This window comes from Neolamprologus multifasciatus, chromosome 3 (assembly GCF_963576455.1).
Source record: "Neolamprologus multifasciatus chromosome 3, fNeoMul1.2, whole genome shotgun sequence".
Taxonomy (NCBI): domain Eukaryota; kingdom Metazoa; phylum Chordata; class Actinopteri; order Cichliformes; family Cichlidae; genus Neolamprologus; species Neolamprologus multifasciatus.
In genome coordinates this window covers 13,891,754-13,914,701 of record NC_140441.1, presented here as the reverse complement: position 1 = coordinate 13,914,701, position 22,948 = coordinate 13,891,754, and the positions used below count along the sequence as shown (strand labels likewise).

General features: G+C 41.7%; 1 protein-coding gene across 2 annotated transcripts in view; it reads right to left on the bottom strand.

Annotated features, from left to right (window-relative positions):
* Window positions 1-22,948, bottom strand: part of LOC146521716 (pyruvate carboxylase, mitochondrial-like) — a 316,433-nt gene that overhangs the window by 41,822 nt on the left and 251,663 nt on the right. For both annotated transcript variants that reach the window (XM_085149207.1, XM_085149198.1), the window contains exons 13-19: window positions 21,284-21,428; window positions 20,581-20,670; window positions 15,349-15,570; window positions 8,656-8,812; window positions 5,220-5,460; window positions 4,052-4,219; window positions 1,375-1,456 (exon numbers count right to left, since the gene is read on the bottom strand). In XM_085149207.1, coding sequence (XP_085005333.1) covers window positions 1,375-1,456; window positions 4,052-4,219; window positions 5,220-5,460; window positions 8,656-8,812; window positions 15,349-15,570; window positions 20,581-20,670; window positions 21,284-21,428 — 1,105 coding nt within the window. The remainder of the gene's footprint in view (window positions 1-1,374; window positions 1,457-4,051; window positions 4,220-5,219; window positions 5,461-8,655; window positions 8,813-15,348; window positions 15,571-20,580; window positions 20,671-21,283; window positions 21,429-22,948) is intronic.

Sequence of the window (22,948 nt, the reverse complement as noted above, 5' to 3'; positions counted from 1 at the left end):
TTCCAAATAAATCTACTAACTAATTTATCCCATCTACCAAATTGTGCATCTGGTATATGGACTGGCAATGAAGTGAATAGATACAGTAGTCGGGGAAGCACATTCATTTTTATTACCTCTATTCTTGAGCTAAGGTCCATGACAAGCGGAGCCCATTTAATCAAATCTTTTTGGATTGTATTACTAATCTTTACATAATTTGCCTCGTATAGTGTACTTATTTCACTAGTTAGATAGACACCTAAATATTTGATCTTATTTGAGTCCCATTTTAGTTTATATTCATTTTGAATTGATTCTTTGGGGAAACAATTCAGACAGAGTACTTGAGTCTTTACGATATTTAATTTATATCCTGAGTTTTTGCCAAAATATTTTAATGCTTTAATCAACCGAGGAAAGGTCGTGTCTGGATCCTGTAGGTATATAATTATATCATCTGCAAAGAGACTTATTCGTTGTTCAATTTTAGAAACTAAAACCCCTTTTAAGTCTGCACTTTGCCGTATATACTGAGCCAAAGGCTCGATATACAGAGCAAAAAGTCCACATCACTTTTAATTCCTTTAACCCGATTCGTTTCCCTTCAATTTTTAAACAGACGTTTTACGACTGAGTGCGTTAACACGTCTTCCATTCTGCTGCCCTCGCTGTGGGAAGTCACCGAGCCCAGTCGCTGATCAGAGGTGTGTTAGAATATAACATAATGCACAATACAAAGGCCAACAACAAGATATATGACAGAGGCTGGTACGATGCTGTTTGGGAAAGCAAATCAGTCACTAAGTGTGACATTAAGGCATTTTCAGAGAACCTTAAACCCTTAAAATGCTCCAAGGATGCTCCTGATGTGCTTGTGCTGCACATCAGGTTTCAATTTTTAGCTAACTTATGAAATACGACCACCTTAATAATGGCTACTGCTGATATTGTTTATATAACCATGCAGGGCTGTGGACATCAAAAACAAATCTGCCTGTACAAGTAAGTGAACCATTTATCTTATGGATCAGAGGAGGAGTTTTTTATTGACCACAGTGGTTTCCTTCTATTTGCTGTCTCCTTTTCTTTACATCGCCCTCTAACAATCGACTGTGTACATTATCACTGGGCAGAACACACAGGTCTGCCTGACTTTGACTCATGCATTGATTTGTTGATCAATGCCTTTCCTCCGCTGAAGCAGGACACTCAAAAATGTATTCTGAGCTTGATCTCATTAACAATTCCAAACTGCAGGTGTATTTTTAAACATTTAGTTACTCATTGCAATACTTAATAGTGCTCCTTTGGCCAAAAGTAATTGTAATTCTTTATACGACTTTATTTTTTTTTAAACAACTGACCTGAGAGGCTAATGAGTGTGTGACATACCAGTGTCAAGCTTGGTCCCCTTGGTGCAGGCAACCATGGCTCCCATGCTGGGCTGGGAGGTCATCCCAGCCATGGAGTCAACCTAGAGAGAAGCAATCAATATGAATACTGTTTGACCGAAAACATAATTCATGACCTTTGTAGATTGCCTGTGCATGTAGTCCTTCCCAAAGTCTTCAGCTAATTACACTGACCAGGCAGTGTTATGGCCACCTGACCAATATTGTATTGACCCCAGTTTTGCTGCCAAAACAGCCCTGAGCTGTTGAGGCTCCACTGGACCTCTGAAGGTGTGCTGTGGTCGTGTAAGCTGTCAAGCCTCTATGGATTGGACTAGTTTGTCCAGCACATCCCACGGATGCCCAACTGGACTGAGATCTTGAGAATTTGGAGGCCAAGTCAACTCCTCAAACTCTTTGTTGTACTCCTCAAACTGTTGCCAAACCATTTTTTGCTTTGCAGCAGTGCACATTATCCTCCTGAAGGAGGCCACAGCCATCAGGGTGTACATGTCTACAGCAACGCTTAGCTAGGTTGCCAAAGGAGCTTGCAAAGAAAAGCGTCTGGACTTCTTTAAGTTACTTGAAGACGTTTCACCTCTCATCCGAGAAGCTTCTTCAGTTCTAAGGTCAAATTAAGTCAGCAAAGATGCACAGAAAAGATCAGACACCAGCGAGGGAGGATAAGAAGGACAGACGCAACAACATTGTCATCCCCTATGTAGCCGGTGTATCAGAGAAACTCAGGAGGGTTTTCTCCAAGCATGACATCCCGGTGTACTTCAGACCCAGCAACACACTCAGACAAAAACTGGTTCACCCGAAAGACAAAACGCCAAAACACAGACTTAACAATGTGGTGTATGCCGTACAGTGCAGCGAGGAATGCCCAGACCTCTACATTGGAGAGACCAAACAGCCACTTCACAAGCGCATGGCACAACACAGAAGAGCCACCTCCACAGGACAAGACTCAGCTGTCCATCTGCATCTTAAGGATAAAGGACACTCTTTCGAGGATGCCAATGTTCACATTTTGGACAGAGAGGACAGATGGTTTGAAAGAGGAGTGAAAGAAGCCATCTATGTCCACTGTGAGCGACCATCTTTGAACAGAGGCGCTGGTTTACGACACCAACTCTCTGCCATCTATAATCCAGTTTTGAGATCCCTTCCCAGACGCCTTAACGCCCACTCACACCCTGGGCCATCTGACCTCAGGAATTCGCATGATAAGGTGAGGTCAGGTTTCACAATGAACTCACCCGAAACTCTGGCTGATTGGGACCCACACCCAGTTTCACACCTTGGCTCAGGCGATTAGAGGATCATCAGGGGGTCTTTTTGTCCCTCTGTGGGGGGAAACTCCCACTAGGTTTAAATCTGGGACTCTCCACCATTTGACCTTAGAACTGAAGAAGCTTCTCGGATGAGAGGTGAAACATCTTCAAGTAACTTAAAGAAGTCCAGATGCTTTTCTTTGCAAGCTCCTTTGACTACGATGACCTGGATGACTGAGAACCTTCACAGACGCTTAGCTAGGTTGCACGTATCAAAGTAAGATCCATAATGAATGGCAGGACCAAAGGTTTTCCATGTGAATATTGCCTGAAGCATCACACTGCCAGCTTGTCTTCTTCCCATAGTCTATCCTGGTGTCAGGTGTTCCCCAGGTAAGTGACACAAGCACCGGGTCCATCCATGTGATGTAAAAGAAAACGCGAGTCATTAAACCAAACAGTTTCATTGCTCCATGGTACAGTACTGATGCTCTGTGTATTCTACATTTCTATCAGAACCAGCATTAACTTTTTCAGCACTTTGAGCTCATCTGTTGGATCGAACCACATGGGCCGATCCCCACGTGCATCACTAAGGCCTTGACCGCCCGTCACCACAGTTGCTTCCTTTCTGATAGATACTAACAACTGCAGACCGGGACCATCCCACAAGAGCTGCAGTTTTGAAGATGCTCTGACCCAGTCAACACCCAGTCTAGCCATCACACTTCAGTCCTTGTCAAACTCAATCAATTCCTTATGCTTGTCCATTTTTTTATGCTTCTAACATCAACTTTGAGGAAAAAATGTTCTGTAATATATTCCATCCACCTACAGGGGCCGTAATGAAGAGATAATCAGATTTATTCACTTCCCCTATCAGTGGTCAAAACGTTACGCCTGATGAAAGCACAAAGAAAAAGTAATTTTAACACGCTTTATTGCAATCGACAGATAAACCAATGAATACAAATGCTGAGTGGGTGTTTAACCGATCCATGGTGGGCAATCAGTTGTTGCATGCGGCGTTAAAAGGAACTGAACAGCACAAACCGCAAATAGTAGCCAATTGTTATAATGAATCTGCCCATGCTGGCAGCATGTGTCAGTGATCGCAGTAAGGGAAATGATCCTGGCTTCAGCAACAGTTCCATTTTAATTTCAGTGATATTTCACAATGCAAACTGCAGGAACTGGTAGAAAATTAATGTTTGTTCATGTTGTGAGGATAACTGGCGTGTAGACTGAAATAATTATTTTCTCATTATTTGTCGAATAGCAGTTAGCACTCGCCATATGGAAAGCATCCTATAATGACTCTGACATCAATTTTAAATCAAAGTTATGCAGAAGTCCCACTTTATTAAGTCTCGTAGAAGAAACATGTTAAATACGTACCGCCACATCAACTACATCAGCACCAGCTTCAGCGCAGGCCAGCATGGCAGCAACACCAGCTCCAGCTGTGTCGTGCGTGTGCACATGGATGGGTACGTCTGGGAAGCGGTCCCTCAGAGCGCTGATCAGAAGTTTACTGGCTTCTGGCTTCAGCAGGCCGGCCATATCCTGGTGGGAGATGGAGGGGAGAAAGGTTATAGGTCTGAGGAATACATGCAACGCACTCATTAGCGCAACAAAACGAAGAGTCACATTTTCTACATTCATTATGAAGTGTAAATTACAACTGATATTAATACAAATTGCAGGCAGAGCTTAGATGTTTAGTTGTGCTCCCTTTGATGATCATTGCACTTCAAGAAATTATTATACATGCCTGTTTCCTCCTTTAAAAGTTAACCTCATTAGCTCTGCCATCCTTTTATGAGATTGTCACAGCTGCGTGTGATGGTGCACACTGTGGCAGAGTGCGAGTTTATCATTTCACGTTTCAAAATATTCGGTCATGCCCGAATAAAGAAATTAATTCATTGTGAGCATTATCAGTCTATTCATTTAGATAAGAAGCTCAAATATACAAGTTAATTTAATTGAAGCAAGCTGAAAACCTTCAGCTGCGTTCAACAGTTCACTTGTGAGAGTAACTCAAAGTGTCACTTTAAGTCCATGTGCGAGGTGTGTACGCTGTGGACACTGAATTGCATTCATTTCCATACTAATGGCACCAAATGTAACAGTATCAGCAAAAGATCAGTACTGTAGATGCAGAATATTACAGTTTGCTCACATGATGAAATATTGGTCATTTTTCAAGTTCTCGAATTAGTCAAGCCAAAGGAGCTTTACCATCAACATTCAAGAGCTAGTTGCACTGTACACAACCCATGTTATACAGATAGACAAGGTTTAGTTTGTAGTTTAAGCTCCAATCATGATGTACATAACTTACACATACAACTGCTGGTGTAAGAAGAGAGCGTGTGTGCATCTGAAGATGAAAGCCTTCATAAAAGCTCTTCACCTGATACTATTTATGTTATTTATGGAAGCAAACTGGCAAGGATTTCCACACACTGAGTTTTTCAGAGGGAAGGAAAAGATGGCCTGTGCGGCTGCCAAAGTTGAGCAGCAGTAAACCGCTCCCAGATCCTTTTTTTTATTTACTTACCTTGATAGATAGGATGTGAGTTCCAGCTTTGACAAGCTCATCTGCCAGTTTGACATAGTATTCCAGAGAGTACTTCTGCCTCATTGGGTCAGACACGTCACCTGTGTAGGAGATGGCAGCTTCAACTACGCCACCTGCTGCTCCAGCAGCCTCCATACCCAGCACCATGTTAGGCAGGTAGTTCAGAGAATCGAACACACGGAAGATGTCCATGCCGTTCTCCTTGGCCACCTCGCAGAACCTTAGGGTGGGAGCGGGAGAGGCGATCGTGTTAGTCGACCCACACAAACTGTAGTATTTTTAAAATGTTAATTGTAATCAGGTCATGGATGCTGTCAGGACTTCCTGTACACTGTGAGATTATCACACAGCCTCACTCACACATACATAATGAGTTCGTCTTCACGCACCGTGTACTCCAGATAATGGTGCACATCCGGGTAGGGATAAGCTGTTTATATCCGTCTCCATATCAGCACTCATAAATATTGCTGTACCTGAGTAAATACAATATTCCCACGATTTTCATGAAAAGTGCGCTTACACAGCCCACAGGAGCTCACAATGACTGGAGAGAAATGTATAGCCGCCTCATTATCCGAGCTGCTAGTGGTAAATCCCTCCTATTATTGCCTTGGCCTCGGTATCTTAATCAGGTTTTTCATAAATGGGGTGAGCACGTACTGTAGCTGTGCTACTGTGAATGCAGTATTTACACAGACTGAGAGCTTTTATTTTGGCAAATAAACAGACGCATTGTGTGTTCATTTGTGCCACAAGAGGATTAGCTGTCAAACGTCTGTGTCCAGTCTTTATTTAGAAATACAGTACAATGTATACAAGCGCTGTCTAGTCTATGCTATCTGGCACCAAATGGAAAAACACTGCATTGCCCTAGATATCCAACTCAGAGCTGAAGTGATCATCATTCATGCAATGCAGGAGGATAAGTTTTGTTGTTAAGAAGTTCATAAAGTCCTAATAGAGTTAGCAATCATATGACCCCTTCATTTCTTTAGGCCGCAAACATTTCACATCCCTCTCCCTCGAAAAATGACCCTTTAAAAGAATTTAAATCAATTAAATAGAACGGAATTACTCTTTGATTTGATTTAGTTAATGAAGACGCTTAGGTCACTTGGCTGTTAGCTGCTGCACTGAAAACATTGCGGGTGAGGGAGTGAGCGTGTAAGCGGGATGGAAAGGGAGCCGGGCAAACAGATCAAAGTCATTAATCACAATGATGTGCAAATTTTCGATGGCACTCTCCCTATGGGATGCAGGCTGAAGAGGGAGACGAGGACCAGGAGGAACAGAAAGAAAGGGGGAGTTAAAAGGAGGATAAGAAGTGTATTATGCAGGGAGACGAATGGAAGCATAAAAATGGGAGTTATGAGTGGGGATAAATGATTGGTGTATGGATAGGAGGGTTAGAGTAGACGTGTAAGGATAGGGTAGTTGTGTGATCAAGTCTCTAATATTTGTGTATGCACTGCAGGTGTGTAAGCTTGTATTATATATTACTCATGCACATCAACAAAGTAAGCTTGTCAATCCATCTGGAAAAGAACTGCAGGCGTGTCGGGAGGTAGTGCAATATTCATGGCCCTAAGTGCATTACTAATATACAGCTGTATCAATGATGTGTACCTCGGTAAGCATGCCGAGAGACAACAGGAACACATCAACCAACTGACCTGATTAAATGTGAATGAATTGTGTGGTTTGTGGCTAGCCACCGTACGGTGCATCCAATTAGATATATCGAGAGGAGAAGCAACTGTGCTGGATGGCTAGGTTGGACATGTCCAGCTTTTATTTTGTAGGTGCACTACTGCTGGGTAGATGCTATAACATAATTATTACAAACACAAGTAGCTATAAAACATCCCTAATGTCATTAACCTGAGCTTCAAGAAGCTAACTGCTGAAAAGGTTGGAAAACAGCATGAAATATGAAGCTCGTCTCATAAAGCTGTCAAAAACAGCGTCATCGTATGTTGATTAATTTTTATCGATATGGGAAATCTAAATTATATATGACACTTAGGCAACAGCTCTTAAAAATTTAAAAAGCCAATGTGGTGTAAGAGTGCTGTGCAAATTTTATATGAGCAGTGGGGAGTATATTCACTTTTCAGAGGTCAAAAGATTCAGTTTCCTTCACTTTCAAAAAGCTGTGCAAGTGCACAAAACAAAATCTACAAAGATGATTCTGTAACAAAATGATGTAACCAAAACTCATAAAAGGTTTATAGAAAACACATTTTGTTATTTTGAAATCATTTCTCAATTCCAAACTACATCATGAGCAGAAAAGAATGAAAAATATGTGAATATGATTAAAATGTCTTCCTCCAAAGAAGCAAACACCTTTCTAAAACGTTCTTTACTAATAGTTCTCCAGCCTTTTTGAAGGTCTTTGAAAGTTTGTTGTTGGACATTGTTTTGCTTTTTTACTTATTTTGAGTTCAGTCTTCAGACCGTACCATTTCACAGGAACTTTAGGGAGGAACCGGTGTTGTGTCTGCACATAAAACTTGACAAAGAACTTGCATTATGGCACACCTTGCCTTAAAAAATTTGATGAAACTGGATAAGCAGACAGCATAAGAATAAGTCGCCTAAAAGATCGTCTACAGCAACTGAACATGTGAGAGTCATGTCCTGAAGAACTGGGGGAAAGAATCCAGCAAAGACCTGACAGGACCTGAGACACGCATCAGTTTGTCAAATGACTTTTTGATGAAGCCTCAACAGAAATGGTCTTAAAGGAAGGTCAGCTGTCAAAAAGCCATTGTTAAGGAAGGGAAACTGTGAGAAAAGGCTGACGTATGCCACTGAACAATCAGTGAGAACAGGTCTGATGGAGGGTTTAATCCAAATTTGAAGTCTGGAGTAGAAATGCTTTCTGTTGTACTTTTTGCTTAGAAATAAACACCTCTGCGTGATATTATTCAAGAACAACAATACATTTCATTTTCAATAATTTAACAAAAAGTGCATGCATGAACCTGACAGTTAGCAACGTTGTTCCCATAGAAACGACAGAGAAAATTTCTGGAATAATGTCACAATGACAGACAAAGCAGAAGGAGCAGCAGCTGGCTATTTTTCAACAAATCAATAAAAACTATTTTCAACACAGCTAAAAGAAAAAAAAAGCCAGATGGGGAAAACGATAAAGCCGCTCCAGTGTTACGAAGTGTCAGCTGAGCTGTCCAAAGCTGGATGACCGGATACTGACTTTACTCTGAATACTGAAAACTACACCAGTGGTTTGTAATAGTCATTAGATCTCTTTGACAATGCAACTCAAGCTGGACACGCGTGCATGTCGGGGCATTCATCACTGGATTAATGGACATATTTGGATTCAGAATACACATATTCATAGTAAACCTGAATTATCTGAAAATGTGCGCGTGTCACTCACTTAAAGACCGCGTTGTCAGGGTAGTTGGTGTAGCCCACGGCGTTGGCTCCTCTCAGCAACATCTGAAACGGGACATTTGGGATCAAAGCTCTCAGCTCCTGCAGCCTCTTCCAGGGACACTCCGATAGGAATCGCATGGCCACGTCAAAGGTAGCACCTACAGACACGCACGGGTTACACTTTACGTCAGCTCTCATCTCCAGTCTCATCTTTCACCCCGACTTTGATCTCAAAATCAAAAAAAATAATATTTCAAACTTCTCCCATTACCCACAAACACATGCAGATTTAAAACAGTAATGGCTGCTCAGATGAAATATCCGATGATAGCTTCACATACTGTTCATTCAAACGTATTCATTTTTTTTTAAGTCACTTTAAAAATCTAAGAAATGTTGCAGTGGTAGACGCAAAAAGGAGAGATAGCAATCCTCTCATTTCCCTTACTGGGGGAGTAGATTAGCGAATCTCATACCCGTTTATCATATCAGCCAGAAATATTGAAGCCTCCAGTGATATTCTGCTGATCCAACACTGTCATCATTAAATTTCATTTTCTGAACACTCATATGTTTAGACACGGAGAGAATACCAAGTATAAGTGCTTGTTCCTTACTCTAAGATGTAAGGATTGCCAAGGAAAAACCCTCCTCTTCATAATTTTTAAAGAGATTTGGGATGGGGGGATTTTAACCAATGTCAGCATCTCTTAAACCAATAGCTTGGAGGGGAAATGACTTCAAGCAATCCTGTCTGATGTTAAACATACTAGTATGAATGTTTTATTGCACGTGGGATAGCAAAACATGATGCTGGGTGAGCAATTCATCTGGGACGGCAGAATGTACTCTGATAATTTGATAACGCAAATGAAGACTGACAGCTGGTCTCACACGCAGGACGTTGGGCAGGAAAATGTTGCAGCCTGCCTGTTTTGGGTTGTTTTTTGGAAAGAGAGGCAGCTTTCATTCAGTTGAATGTGTGCCCCAAAAAAATTAAATAAATCAAAGATAGAAAAAAGCCCTCTATCAAAATTCTTGTAGTGCTACAGTACCCTGAATTAAAGCTGAAAGTCTGCACTTCAATCACTTCATTGTCTGATTTAAAATCCACTGTGGTGGCATACAGAGGAAAAAAAGTACCATTGTTCAAATACCAATAGATCCAACTATACATGATTAATAGGGTGATTAATATCCATGTGAATTACTGAGTTACACAAACCAATGTCAGCATTTATCGTTTTTGCCTGTGTGCGCAATACGGCGTTGATGTAACATTGATTCCGTTTTTAGGTCCTCTGAGATTCCACTTTGTTACTGTAGTTCGGTCGAGCGACCCTTGTGCAGTCAAGTCTCTCCTGCTCGTACCGACAAACTGCTTGCATCCCCAAAAACCTGCGAGACACCTAATGAACAAGATCCAAATAGCAGCGTGATGGCATAGAGCAATTGATAATCTACTTTTTTGTGTCCCCACCTGTTAAATTTCCCAAGTGTAAAACAGTTGAGGGAACCATATAGACGCATTATGTGACCCAGTTCATTTTACTGCATCTTTGCTGGTGTGGGGAGGAACGCTATATCAGGAAAGGACTTAATCCTCAAAGGGCTTTCACAGGCTTAATCTCTTCAATGATTCATTCTGCCTCTAAGCAGCTGAAACATGTGAAAGCAATATTCCCCATCTAAGACCACTGTGTTAAAAAAACAAAAACATTCCTACATAGGGACATTAAATAAGGGTAAGAGAATTCAATATTCACACGATCGTCTCTCTTTAGCATAGATGAGTAATATTTTCCACCTCTGATCTCTCTAACAAAAGTGCACTGTACAGGGACGCCTTCTTAAGGCAGGCCTGGTCGTCATTTCTCCAGTGGTTATTAAGTGATTTACGAGGAGCTGTTTAGAGGTACTTTTACAAGCGGCCGCTGTGGGACAGTGGGGGTGCTAGAGCCAACCTTTTAACTGCACGTAGTCCAATTTGTTTTCCCACTCTAAATCAATATGAGGTGAGGAAACAAGGCTGGCAACTAGTCAGTCTGGGAACTTTGGATTTTAAAAACAGCGAGGATGAAAAAGGTGCGGTATATTTTATCTGAAGAGAAATTCACTCATCTTGGCACGCACTACTTGGCCTGTGAGTGACTTGCTTCTATAAAGTCTTATGTGACCTCAGAGATCTTTTCAGTCAGGACCACTTTAGCTAAAACAGGATTGTTATTGCCATCTGTAGTCATTTGTATTTTGTTGCGCTGCTGTGTCCTGGGAAGTCTCCGCCCTTTCATGAGCGGGTGGGTAGAGTATACTATCCTGAAAGCTTTCACCTAGCTGCCGTCTTACTGCTGCTTTCCTCTCGCACATATAAAGGATGGCATCGCCGCCCCAAATCAGAAAAAGGCTTCGATGGCAAAAGATGAGACGGACTACGAAAAAGGAGCGCTGTGGTCGAAGGTGGTTGTAAAGTCGTCGCTTAGTTCTCAGTAAAATATCACTGGAATTTAAGGTTTGTTTTGAGGTTTCACATTTTTAGAGGCATTCAAACAAAAAGCTGTGGGCAAAAATAAATAAATAAATAAATAATAAAATAAAATAAAGATCCTGATGTTGGGTTTGAAACCAACACTGACCACTCTCGAGCAAAAGCACCAAACTGAACATCTTGTGTCAAAATATTTGGTGGCAGATTCTTCATTGTGCTCTAAACGCTGTGTCGTTACTGCAAAACTGGCTTAATCAACATTAAATTATTAATATGGAGAAGACGCTGAAGTTACAGGAAGCTTTCAGGGGAGTGTCTCTTTTTAGGATGAAATCTGCCTTTAAGTGTTTAAATAATTATGAGAGTACCGTGCAGCTTTCTCTGACTCATAACTATATCACGCAGGAAGCACTGAGGCCTCAAGAGGACCCACTAGCAGATTACCTTTCTCTTCCAATTCACGTGATTGACAAAAGTTTTCTTAACAGAGAGAAATCAATCTTATGCTCCTCAGCTCATAATATCAGCGCATTGACAGTTGTGTAAACTTTCCCAGCCCACATTCAACGTCCGACTTCAGTGATCTACTATTACAGTTGTAAAAATGGGAGACGGGTAAGAATACATTCAATTTCTCCAACTTCTTTAGACGACAAAAAAACTAAACTTTACGAGCTTTGATTGACGAGATGCCAGAAGCCGACTCCCACTGCTAGTCAAACAAGAGGAGAAAGTCAGACGTATTCGCTGTTCTCTTAGGAAAAAACTGGATTCAGTTCACATACCAGATTAATCTACAGTTTTAACTGCGTCTATTTACTCTGGAACTGAGTCCGATACGAGTCTTCTTCACTTGCGTGTCCTGTCTTCTTCCCCTCACCCCCAACCTGTTGTGGCAGATGGTTACCGCTCCCTGAGCGTGGTTCTGTTTGAGGTTTCTTCCTGTTAAAAAGGGCCAAAGGAGCTTGCAAAGAAAAGCGTCTGGACTTCTTTAAGTTGCTTGAAGACGTTTCACCTCTCATCCAAGAAGCTTCTTCAGTTCTAAGGTCAAATGGTGGAGAGTCCCAGATATAAACCTAGTGGGAGTTTCCCCCCACAGAGGGACAAAAGGACCCCCTGATGATCCTCTAATTGCCTGAGCCAAGGTGTGAAACTGGGTGTGGGTCCCAATCAGCCAGAGTTTCGGGTGAGTTCATTGTGAAACCTGGCCCCACCTTATCATGCGAATTCCTGAGGTCAGATGGCCCAGGATGTGAGTGGGCGTTAAGGCGTCTGGGAAGGGATCTCAAAACTGGATTATAGATGGCAGAGAGTTGGTGTCGTAAACCACCGCCTCTGTTCAAAGATGGTCGCTCACAGTGGACATAGATGGCTTCTTTCACTCCTCTTTCAAACCATCTGTCCTCTCTGTCCAAAATGTGAACACTGGCATCCTCGAAAGAGTGTCCTTTATCCTTAAGATGCAGATGGACACGACACCAACTCTCTGCCATCTATAATCCAGTTTTGAGTTCCCTTCCCAGACGCCTTAACGCCCACTCACATCCTGGGCCATCTGACCTCAGGAATTCGCATGATAAGGTGGGGCCAGGTTTCACAATGAACTCACCCGAAACTCTGGCTGATTGGGACCCACACCCAGTTTCACACCTTGGCTCAGGCGATTAGAGGATCATCAGGGGGTCCTTTTGTCCCTCCGTGGGGGGAAACTCCCACTAGGTTTATATCTGAGACTCTCCACCATTTGACCTTAGAACTGAAGAAGCCTCTCGGATGAGAGGTGAAACGTCTTCAAGTAACTTAAAGAAGTCCAGACGCTTTTCTTTGCAAGCTCCTTTGACTACGATGACCTGGATGACTGAGAACCTTCACAGACATGTTAAAAAGGGCGTTTTTCCTTCCCACTGTCGCCAAAGCACTTCCTCAAAGGGGGTCATCTCATTGTTGGGGCTTTCTCAGTTTTACTCTGTGTTATTGTAGGGGCTTTACCTTATAATAGAGCCAACTGTTGTTGTGATTTGGCGCTGTGTGCACCTTTTTAACTGATTTATTCTAAATTTATGAGAATGCATTAATTTATGGAAGACATAATTACACACTCTACCTTTAAGAATCATGGAAATGCCATCTTTATATGATCTTACTATATTGTTTGAATTGCCACTGCTGTAGCCAGGCCTTTTTTTTTTAATGTACATCACACTATTCAACCTATACAAAGACTTTCCACTCTTCAGCTTGCTTTGAAACAGTCCAATGGGTCAATGTTTTAGACTTTTAAAGCCCACAATAACTGTCTGCTCAGAAAAAGGATGTTCTCTTCGATGTTTGACCATAAAAATGGCCTTAAAGCATGCTGTGTCTTTTCTCTTTTCGACTGTTTGACATCGTCCTCATTTCTGGAACACGAAACGTTCTGTTCAGACGTGTCCAAGCCATTTCTAAAAAAAGGATTTACCAGAGCTTCTGAAAGGCTTGACAACTGCCCCACGAGGCTGTGCACAACCACAGTGAGAAACAGACCGCATTATAGTGTTGGGATCATCAGAAGCAAAGCTATGTTTGCAAATGATGCTCAAAAGCATTTTTGTACAGCCTCTGCTGGAAACGTGGATGTACTTTGTGTTGCCAAATATAGAAAAATGACATTAAATAAAGAAAAAAAAGTAGTTATGTGCCTTAACAAGAGCAGCTTCGCCGTGTAATGAGACACATGCAGACAGGAGGCTTCTCTGGCACCTATTCAACAATTTGCTTCACAGTGAAAAACCAAGTTTGCTATAAGCTTCCAGAGTCTGTTTAAAGATTTGCTTTAACGTGCCGCTCAAACACACCCAAACTGAATTTATATCCTCTTTCTTCGGTCAGTCTCATAACAACACCACAATATTCCGGGTGATGGAAGCCAGGAAGCATTTAAGCCCTTTTTATTGAAATATCTACTCAATAATTGACTTTTGCTATCTGTCCAAACATGAAGTAAGTAGACAGTTGCTTAATGTGAGATCAGCTCAAAGTGCTCTCCCACAGTAATGAAATATATTGCTTTTCCCTTAACTGGTGCACCATGATCAGTTTCCAAGAGGAATTTAATCTCAGAAAGGGTTTATAACTCCAAAGAGTTTTCACCAGAGACTCTTTCATGTCTTTTTTTTCCACCAGCATTTAGCCAACCGGCCACTAAAACAGGACCTGAAATAGCGAAAGGCATTTGTTGTTTACTTCTCTGTTCTTCTGATCTCCTCAATCAGTCGTTTTCTATATAATTTAGCATTAAATTGAATGTTTCAACCTCGAGAGCTTCTCTGGGCATATCCTTCCTGTGAATGTGCGTGCCCTAAATGTTCTAACGGGGCGCGGGGGGATGAATGTACTCTTTGAAACCGGTTCATAACAATTGCCCTTCACACAGGACCATTATCAAGAAGTGCTGATAATTGGTCGTGTAGCCAGCTGTTCAAACATGCTGCTCGCATTTTTGCATCAATTTCAGAGTAATTGCATATTATACAGGGACACTATTGGACTGCGCACGCTTCAAGAAGTTTCAATAACGTGTGATTTTCTCTATTCATTGAAGAGTAGGCAAAAGGTACAATCACTGTCTATTGAGGGAACTTGCTGGGGACTCTGTTTTGGAAGAACAGGTGGAAGAATTCGATTGTTTTCAGTGACACAAGTTTCACAGGTCAAACCAGAAAAACGTAAGAGACGCAATGAATGACGATCACAGCAGGAGTGCGGGGAGAATAGAAAGGAGAGGCACTGATGACGAGATGCAATAAAATAGCATCTCGAAAGGATTTGATTAACTAGATAGCCAGCAAAACACTACTGCCTATGGGAGACCAAACATTACAGCTCAGTTATTTTTTCACACTGTAGTTTAAGTTTTTTAACTTCATTCAGCGTCATACAAAGGAAATTTTAGGGGCGAAAAGGGCAACAAAAGAAGTGGACAAGTTTATCGTAACGCAGTGATTCTTAACCTTGGAGGTACCGAACCCCACCAGTTTCATATGTGCATTCACTGAACCCCTCTTTAGTGAAAAACAAAATATGATCTTTTTCAAATTCAAGACATAGATGTTTTTTACTGGTGCACAAAATGAGCCATGCATGTCACGGCGGAGGCTCTGCCAAACCCCTAGGGTTCGATCGAACCCAGGTTAAGAACCACTGTCGTAACGTGACGACCAGGAAGCTTACCTCCCCAGTTCTCCAAGCTAAAAAGGTTGCTAAAGTTGTGGCTGACAAATGGCGAGATCTTCTTCAGGTCATGGGTCCGAACCCTGGTAGCCAGGAGAGACTGGTGAGCGTCCCTGAATGTGGTGTCCATCAGCAGGAGGCCTTTGTGGGCACGGACAGCCTTGGCAAATCCTTCAGGACCATCACGCAACAGCACGTCACGGAAACCTACAGGAGGGTCACCTGATGGTGGGGAAAGGGAAAGAGCACGTTAATGAGGAGAGCAACACTGAAGAGAAAGCAAAAGGAAAAGCTTTAATGGTAATATAGCGCTATGTGATGAATATTAATCAGATGTTTGAAGATTTTTTTATTCCACCACACAAGGCTGTGCAAATACTTCTATGAACTGAAAATGGATATATATAATGAAAAATAACAATTATTTACACATCACAGGGTTGCACTTATAGCAGTGCAGAGCAAAGAGGGTTTCATTTTATTCAAACAGGGTAAAGACAGTGTAAGCACCCCTTTTTAGTCTTTGTGTATCGACTTTAAAAAAACAGACAGTATGTGGCAAGTTAACTGATTTACACCCGTTTAACAAGTAAACAGTTTGCACATGTACTTTATGAACATGGAGTTTTCTCTTAAGTTGGGCCATTAGCAGGTCTGGCAGTTGTCATAACGTCTACTAATGAGGTAATGCCATCTCTCAATGCTGCGCCTATCATCCACAGCTCAGGAGATCAGCTATAAAAGAAGTCATGAATATAAGCTCAGCAGCTGGCTTATTAGACACACCACCCACCAATTTGAGAAAATGGTTTGCTCTTGCTGACAGTGATTCCTATGGCTATGGTTTTATATAGAAACTAAGATGCTACCTTAAGTAAAATAGAAGTGACAGTACAACAACTTAGTACAACATGTTGCCAGCTTAGAGTTAACAACTTCTAGGATGGTTCTTAGTTTGCCCGTCACGTCTCCTCCTCCTCAGTCCTTCGTTTTCTGGAATGTGCCCCTGATTTAAGGTCTCGGATCAAAAAAGCAAATTCTGCTTCTGCAAATTTGACAATGCAGTCAATATTTAGCCCTGACTTGCAGCCTGTACAGGCTGTACCGTGTCGCCCTGTCACAATATACTTGCTAAATAGCTATAAATGTTTAGCAAGTATATCGTGTACCATGTTTAGTGCCTGAGGTTTGTTTGTGAGCATCTAACAGTTTGTAATTAGTATGTGTGTTCATAAATGAGTTTTTGAGGTTAATTTTGGTTTGTATACTTCTCTTGGTACCACCAATGACTTTGATGGCGACTCATCTATTAACTGAAATATTTTAGTCTTTCGGGACACAAAAATTCCAGCTAACAGATGAACTCTTAACAGGAAAACAGCATCACATCCATTAAGAGTGCTTTTTAAATCTTGCAGGGTCTAATCCCAGAGGGACTGGAGATGATGACTGCTGGACATGCTGGCAGTGTTTAAGTGTTTCTGGTTAGCTCACAAGACTATAATGTCACATAGAGCATTGAAACATAACGCAACTGCTAGAAACATCCACAAGGAGATAAAAATTGATGTGGAATCCTCCAGACAAATGCTGGCATTTCCAGTTTATTACAGCTTAGTGGTCCTCAAAACAAACATCACATAGCCCTGGCTCTACGCTGCTATAACACCTATCCTAATCTTTTTCTCTTTCCTCTTTGCGTTGCAATTAAACACAGGCGCAACCCAAGGTATTAAAATACTGGAAGCACAATTTGGACCTATTTTTGCTGTGCTGTGTACAATCATCAATCAAAAACACTAGTTAATGAGGTACTTTCTGCCAGCTTAGATGTCCTCCAACCTTGCTTCTCTCACTCTCTCTGTAGTTGAATCCTTGCTCTTGACCTTTTATTGTTGTACCTCATCCCCGAAAACAAATGATCTGTGCTATAATTGTCTCTGCCTGCACAAGTAAAATGGGCAACACGCAAATGCACACACAGCAGCGCAAATACATTTGTTCACACACACAGCAACACATTAACGTAGAAACACAAAATGAGCTCACACTGGCAGAGTAGATGAGCTCTGTGAAGTCATGCTGCTGAAGCAGAAAACACACGTTTGAACTGATCGAGATCTATGTATAAGGGAGCCTGGATGATTCATTGTCAAAGTTGCATTTGTCACAAAAAATTAAATCTTAGAAACTTTGTTTTTAACCGCCTGTGACGTCCTCGCATCTCAAGAACAGTGAGAAAATGAGGGCGTGTGCTCTGGGACTGCAGAGCCTATGCATGCGCCTATGCATGCCACAGTTTCCTAGAAAACATTTGGCTCTGGAGTAGATTTTGCGCACACACACACACACACACACACACACACACACAGGAGTGCAAAAACCATCAGAGAGATACAATTCCCAGGTTGCTGTGCTTGATTTTGACCAATCTGCACACAGTCATCTGCACTGAAAACACCTCACTCCTTCTCCGTTGCTCAGGCTGATGTCATTTCATACCTCGTACCCTTTATATTCCTCTCCTGCTCTACAACAGCAGCTAATATGACCCGATAAGACTGAGCTGCAGTGCCCCGAGCATAGCTATTACCTAATTAAAATAAAACCAGTATGCCATACCTTTGTTCCAAGTTGACATCTCTCTACAAAAAAATCTGTTGTGTGTGTTTGTTTGTGTTTCGGAACATTTTAATTGACAGATCTGGTGGGATTACTAATTAGTGCTTTACTAAAGTCAGGTATGCTGTAACTGTCAAATTATTGTCTATAAATAATTCATAAACACACAGCCTGGTTAAAAACTTGACTGGAAGTAAAGTTCAGGAAAAGCATTTTTTCCCCCTAAAACCAGCTGCATGGCCAGTGAATAAAGTTACTTTTTACTACGGTATCTTCAAATTTCACAAAGACCAATTATAATGCTCTAAAACAGAAGCAAAAGCAGCAAAAGCCATTTTTGTTTGAATTTTTTAAACCTGTTTTTATAACCAAACAAGCAGAGGAAAACAAAAAGGGGATTTTAAGGATTTAAGTCCATGTTTCTGTTTTTTCCTGTATACTATAATACAACAAACTACTTCTACGCTTTATTCCAAAAATGGAAATACAGTACACGATGGGGAGTTTGAAAATAGTCTGTCATTTTTATTAGTCATCCTACCTAGAGCGGGCATCTGGTCATTAACCTCTAGATGTCCTCCATTAAATAAATCCAGATAATAATTGGAACAAGGTGTACTTCTGCAACATGGATGAACCACCAGCAATCAGCCTTCAGAAGGAACGTTTCAGACTACAAATCCTAATTAGAAAATAACGGCCTCTGAGCACTTAACAGGCTCTGTCAGAACACCCTCGCCATGTCTTTCAGGAATACTTTTCATCCCATCTTTCCTCAGTGTGGTGGGACCCAAATTGCTTACTGCTTATCATTAAACGTGAAATTGAGATATCCCAATGTGACTGACCTTTGCTTTTCTCTTATCAGAGAGTGTTACATAGCAATAATCCTTTAAATATCTTCCCCATTGTCCCTTCTCGCCAATATCTTGATCAATTTATCTGCGTCTCACCTGTCACCACACCCGTTTTCTCCATATACAGGGATTATATGCTGCCCGAGCCTTCTGTCCTCCTTTCATAACCCCTTTCTCCTTCCATAGCCCTGTCCCTCCCTCCATCCCTCTCTCCACAGAGTGTGATAATACAGGCCTAATCCCTCTCTTCTCTCAATCCCTCTGTTGAATGAAAGAAAGGATATAAGCACATTACAAATCTCATTACTAGGCTTTAGGTATGCCTCTGTGCGTCCCTGTGCTGCATGCACCTACCTCATCAGCTGCTTACAGTAGGTATGTGCAGCGTGTGTACACAAAGGGACTCTGTCTGCAGCATTTGGTGCAGCATATGTCGGTTTGTGTGATTTAATGCACATGTGTGTGTGTGTTTGCTCTCCTGCAACAAGAGACGGGCAATGATGGCCTTCAACAGAAAATTTGCATAAATGAAAACAGTGGAGGGCATGCATGGGGAAATGCACACTCAGACGTGCACAAACGCCGCAGATCATTCGCTCCTATTCTGCTCCATTCCGTTCCACTGTGCACGGGTTTCAGATGTCAGATATGATTAGTTATGCCTCATTATGATTCGTAATATTCACATTATTTTGCTATAAATTCATGTTTACTAGGCACGCTGGGGTATGTGCTGAGGCAGAACGGGGGGCTGATAAACATGTCAGATTATTACGGCTGACTATTTCGTTGCTGTCAGAAGGGAACAGCTGCGTAAATTCAAGCGGTTTGTGCATGAACACATTTACACCTGACAGAGAAGCGAGAAAGGAGAAAAAGCAAACCGCTGCAAAATGACCCTGGAAACGAGATTAATTCGCATAAGTCCTTCGTTTCAATAACTTTAAAACATATTTAGGAGTAAAACGAAGAACATGTAACTTTAAAAATACATATTTAAACAGCCTTGTTTGTACTTCACAAAATGTACTTTAACACTGTAGTTAGCCTTGAGGGGGGAAGGGGTTGGCTTCACTCCAGAGGCCCAAAGCAGCTCATCAAAGAGCCCAGCTTGGCCCTTGGCCTTTCCTTTAAGACTAACAAGGGAGTCGTGCACAGCGGGGTGAGAAGCGAAGAACTTCTGCTTTCAGAAACAATGAGCTGCACCTCTTCCCGACTGTACTCACAGCTCAGCAGAGCACTCTGGGCTAAAACCCTTTACCTCCCCAAGTGCTAAACGGAGCCATTTAGGAAGGCCTTTCTGCCTACAGCTATCAGAGCGTTCGACAGACCATTCGTCATTCAGCGGGTGCTTTTATCCAAAGTGCCCTATGGATACACAAGTGTTTACATTTTTAGCAACACTGCCCCAGGAGAAAGAGGAACCTGTGACACTTGCTGTGGCAGTACCTTGCTAAATGAGTCCAAATGTGATAAATTCAATGTGGGATGATGCATTTTGATATTTTTATGATAACAGTCCTGGACACTCGTCTTGTGGGTCACAACCTGTCTTTTATTTTAACTTTTTTTTTTCCCTATAACATTTTGTTGACTGAAGCTTAGGCCCAAGCTTCATTAAGCCAAATGCTAATTTGGGACAATGTGTTATTGATTTTTGACTGGGAGGGCGAGCTGCCATCGGAGTTTACTGAATAATTTGTGAGGGAAAACTCTGTGCAATGACTGGTGAAACTGCTTTTGACTGACGTACCCATGGTGACGGGAGGAACGACGGGGTCCGTGGAGGAGGGCTTAGCTTTGACTGGGATGGGTGTTGTTGGTCCATTCACCATCACATGACCTGGATACGAGCATAAAAATAGAGAATACAAATCAGATGGAGCCTAGAAGACATCCAGCAATCCCGAAAAACAAGAGCGTCCAAAATAAAAGGGCGGGGAAAAAAAGTCAATGAAGGTTATTATAAGCCTGAAGGCCAGTATGGATTATAGGACTTGTGTGTCAAATGTGTGCTCCAACATTTGTGTGCGAGAGCTTTTCTGCACATTAGACATCCAGGTTATCTCCCTTTTACACAGAATTGAGCTTTGTCTTTTTAAACCCAAGGTTTGGTGAAAGCCTGAGATAAGAATATTTAACTTTACTGGTCTTATCAGTAAGTTGGAACGACTTCATAGAGTAGCACCTAATCTAAAGGTCTTTAGCAGCTGAAATGTTATCATTTTCCCAACTCTTAGTAGCTACAGAAACAAGCAGCTCTGCTCGATATATTTTGTTTCCAAGCTATTAATCTTTCTTAATAGCCTCGTCTTAGATAAGCTTAGCTTTGTGGAAAAGTGCTCCAATAAACCTAAGCCCAACAATCAATGGTGACAGTGCTCAGTCAGTATGGATCATGTAAATTGATTTGTTTTCCACCTTTAAGTGTTACAATGTATCGTTTCTGCACTGACCAAGGTAGTGCAGTAGTTTCTGGGCTCGGTTCTGAGTGGGTTTGAGGTTGAAGAGCTCCTGGTTCTCATCGATGAACTGGGTGTCCACTGTGGAGTGCAGGAACTGGTGGTTGGACAGAACGTTCTGGAGGAACGGGATGTTGGTCTAGAGATGGAGAGAAAAAAGGGGAACGTGTGTCAGTAAAAACGCTGAATTAACAAAGGCTTCGTTTTCACAAACTCACACACAGTATATGAAAGCAAGCGAGTCAAGACCACAATCACGCTGCGGCTCTGTTCTGAAATTTAATCGCTTGAAGAAAAAAACAAAACAAAAGCTCCAGCTTTTTTTGAAGAAAGCGTCTCGAGTAAGAGCTCAGTGTTAAACAGTTAAGGATACAAAGCATACGCGCTACCGTCACATCAGTAAACAATTTGTAATGTCATAAAAAACTCAAAATTTTAATAACGCAGTACTTCAAACAGTCCCAGCTTCAATAGATAAGCACACGTGTGTGAGGAACAGGGAGAAAAGTCAACTGTAAAACTAATTACATTTTATTTCTGTTGGAGGCAGGCAAACACCAGCAAAGTATTACAGCGCCAATTAAGCTCTTTAAATTAGCCAAGAGAGGGAGCGTGAACAAGAGAGAACATACAGGAGAAATATTTAATTGTTGAAGTTGATTTCATCACTTGATTTGTTGCCCGTTTTTCCCTCCACTGTTGCAAGCTTGACTTAATGTGACTAGACTGCTTTGAATTGTTGTAGGAGCCACAGAAAGTGAGGGGGGGAGGAATAGGAGAGCGATTAGTAGAAAGAAAAGCACAAAAGAGCAGAGAGTTGGAGGGACTGAGTGAAAGGATGCGTTAATATATTCTTGAAGCAGCTTTAAACGTGTTTATCACGGTTTAATGTCCCAAAGGAAGGACGGTGGGGTATAAACTGTGAAAGTTTATTTCTCCAAGTCCGTCAAAAGTGTCTTTGCATGCGGCCCGATGTGGACTCTTAAGTGACATTTAAAAAGAAAACCTCATCCACACAAGTATACAGAACCAACACACGCAAACTGAACCCCAGAGGACCACCTCAGTATTCTGTGTGACGAAACTTGAGCCCATAAATGTCCGATCCACTCAGTTATCTCTGCAGTTTATAGATGAATGTCTCCGTCTCACACACACGTAGACAAACTACCTTTAAACATATGCCCCCATTAAACGTAACCCACATATGGACCCAATTGACCTAATAACCAACCATAATTTGGGCATTTGGATGACAGTCAAAACCAGATTGACTTCAAATGATTGCAAGAGCACAATTACTCAGAAATCATGTAATTGGGAGAAGGCAGTTGGGGAATAAACACACACAGATGCATGCCCCACATGCAGTGCTGAGAGAGAGGAGGGATGTAGGAGAGAGATCAATGTGCCTGGGCATATCAAGCTCATGCTAGTCATACTAATAAAAGGCAAAAAAAAAAGATGGAGTTGAAGGCAAGAGAAAAAGCAAAAACTAGTTTTTTTAATAATTATATGAATGAGACTATTAGTTCTTTCAAAATACGAAGTGAAATTGAGGGAAAACTCCACGTTTGCCCATTGATCACATCCCTAGTGAGGGGAAAAGAGGGTTTGTTTTCCGAGGGATACGGGCACAAACACAAGATGACACTGCAG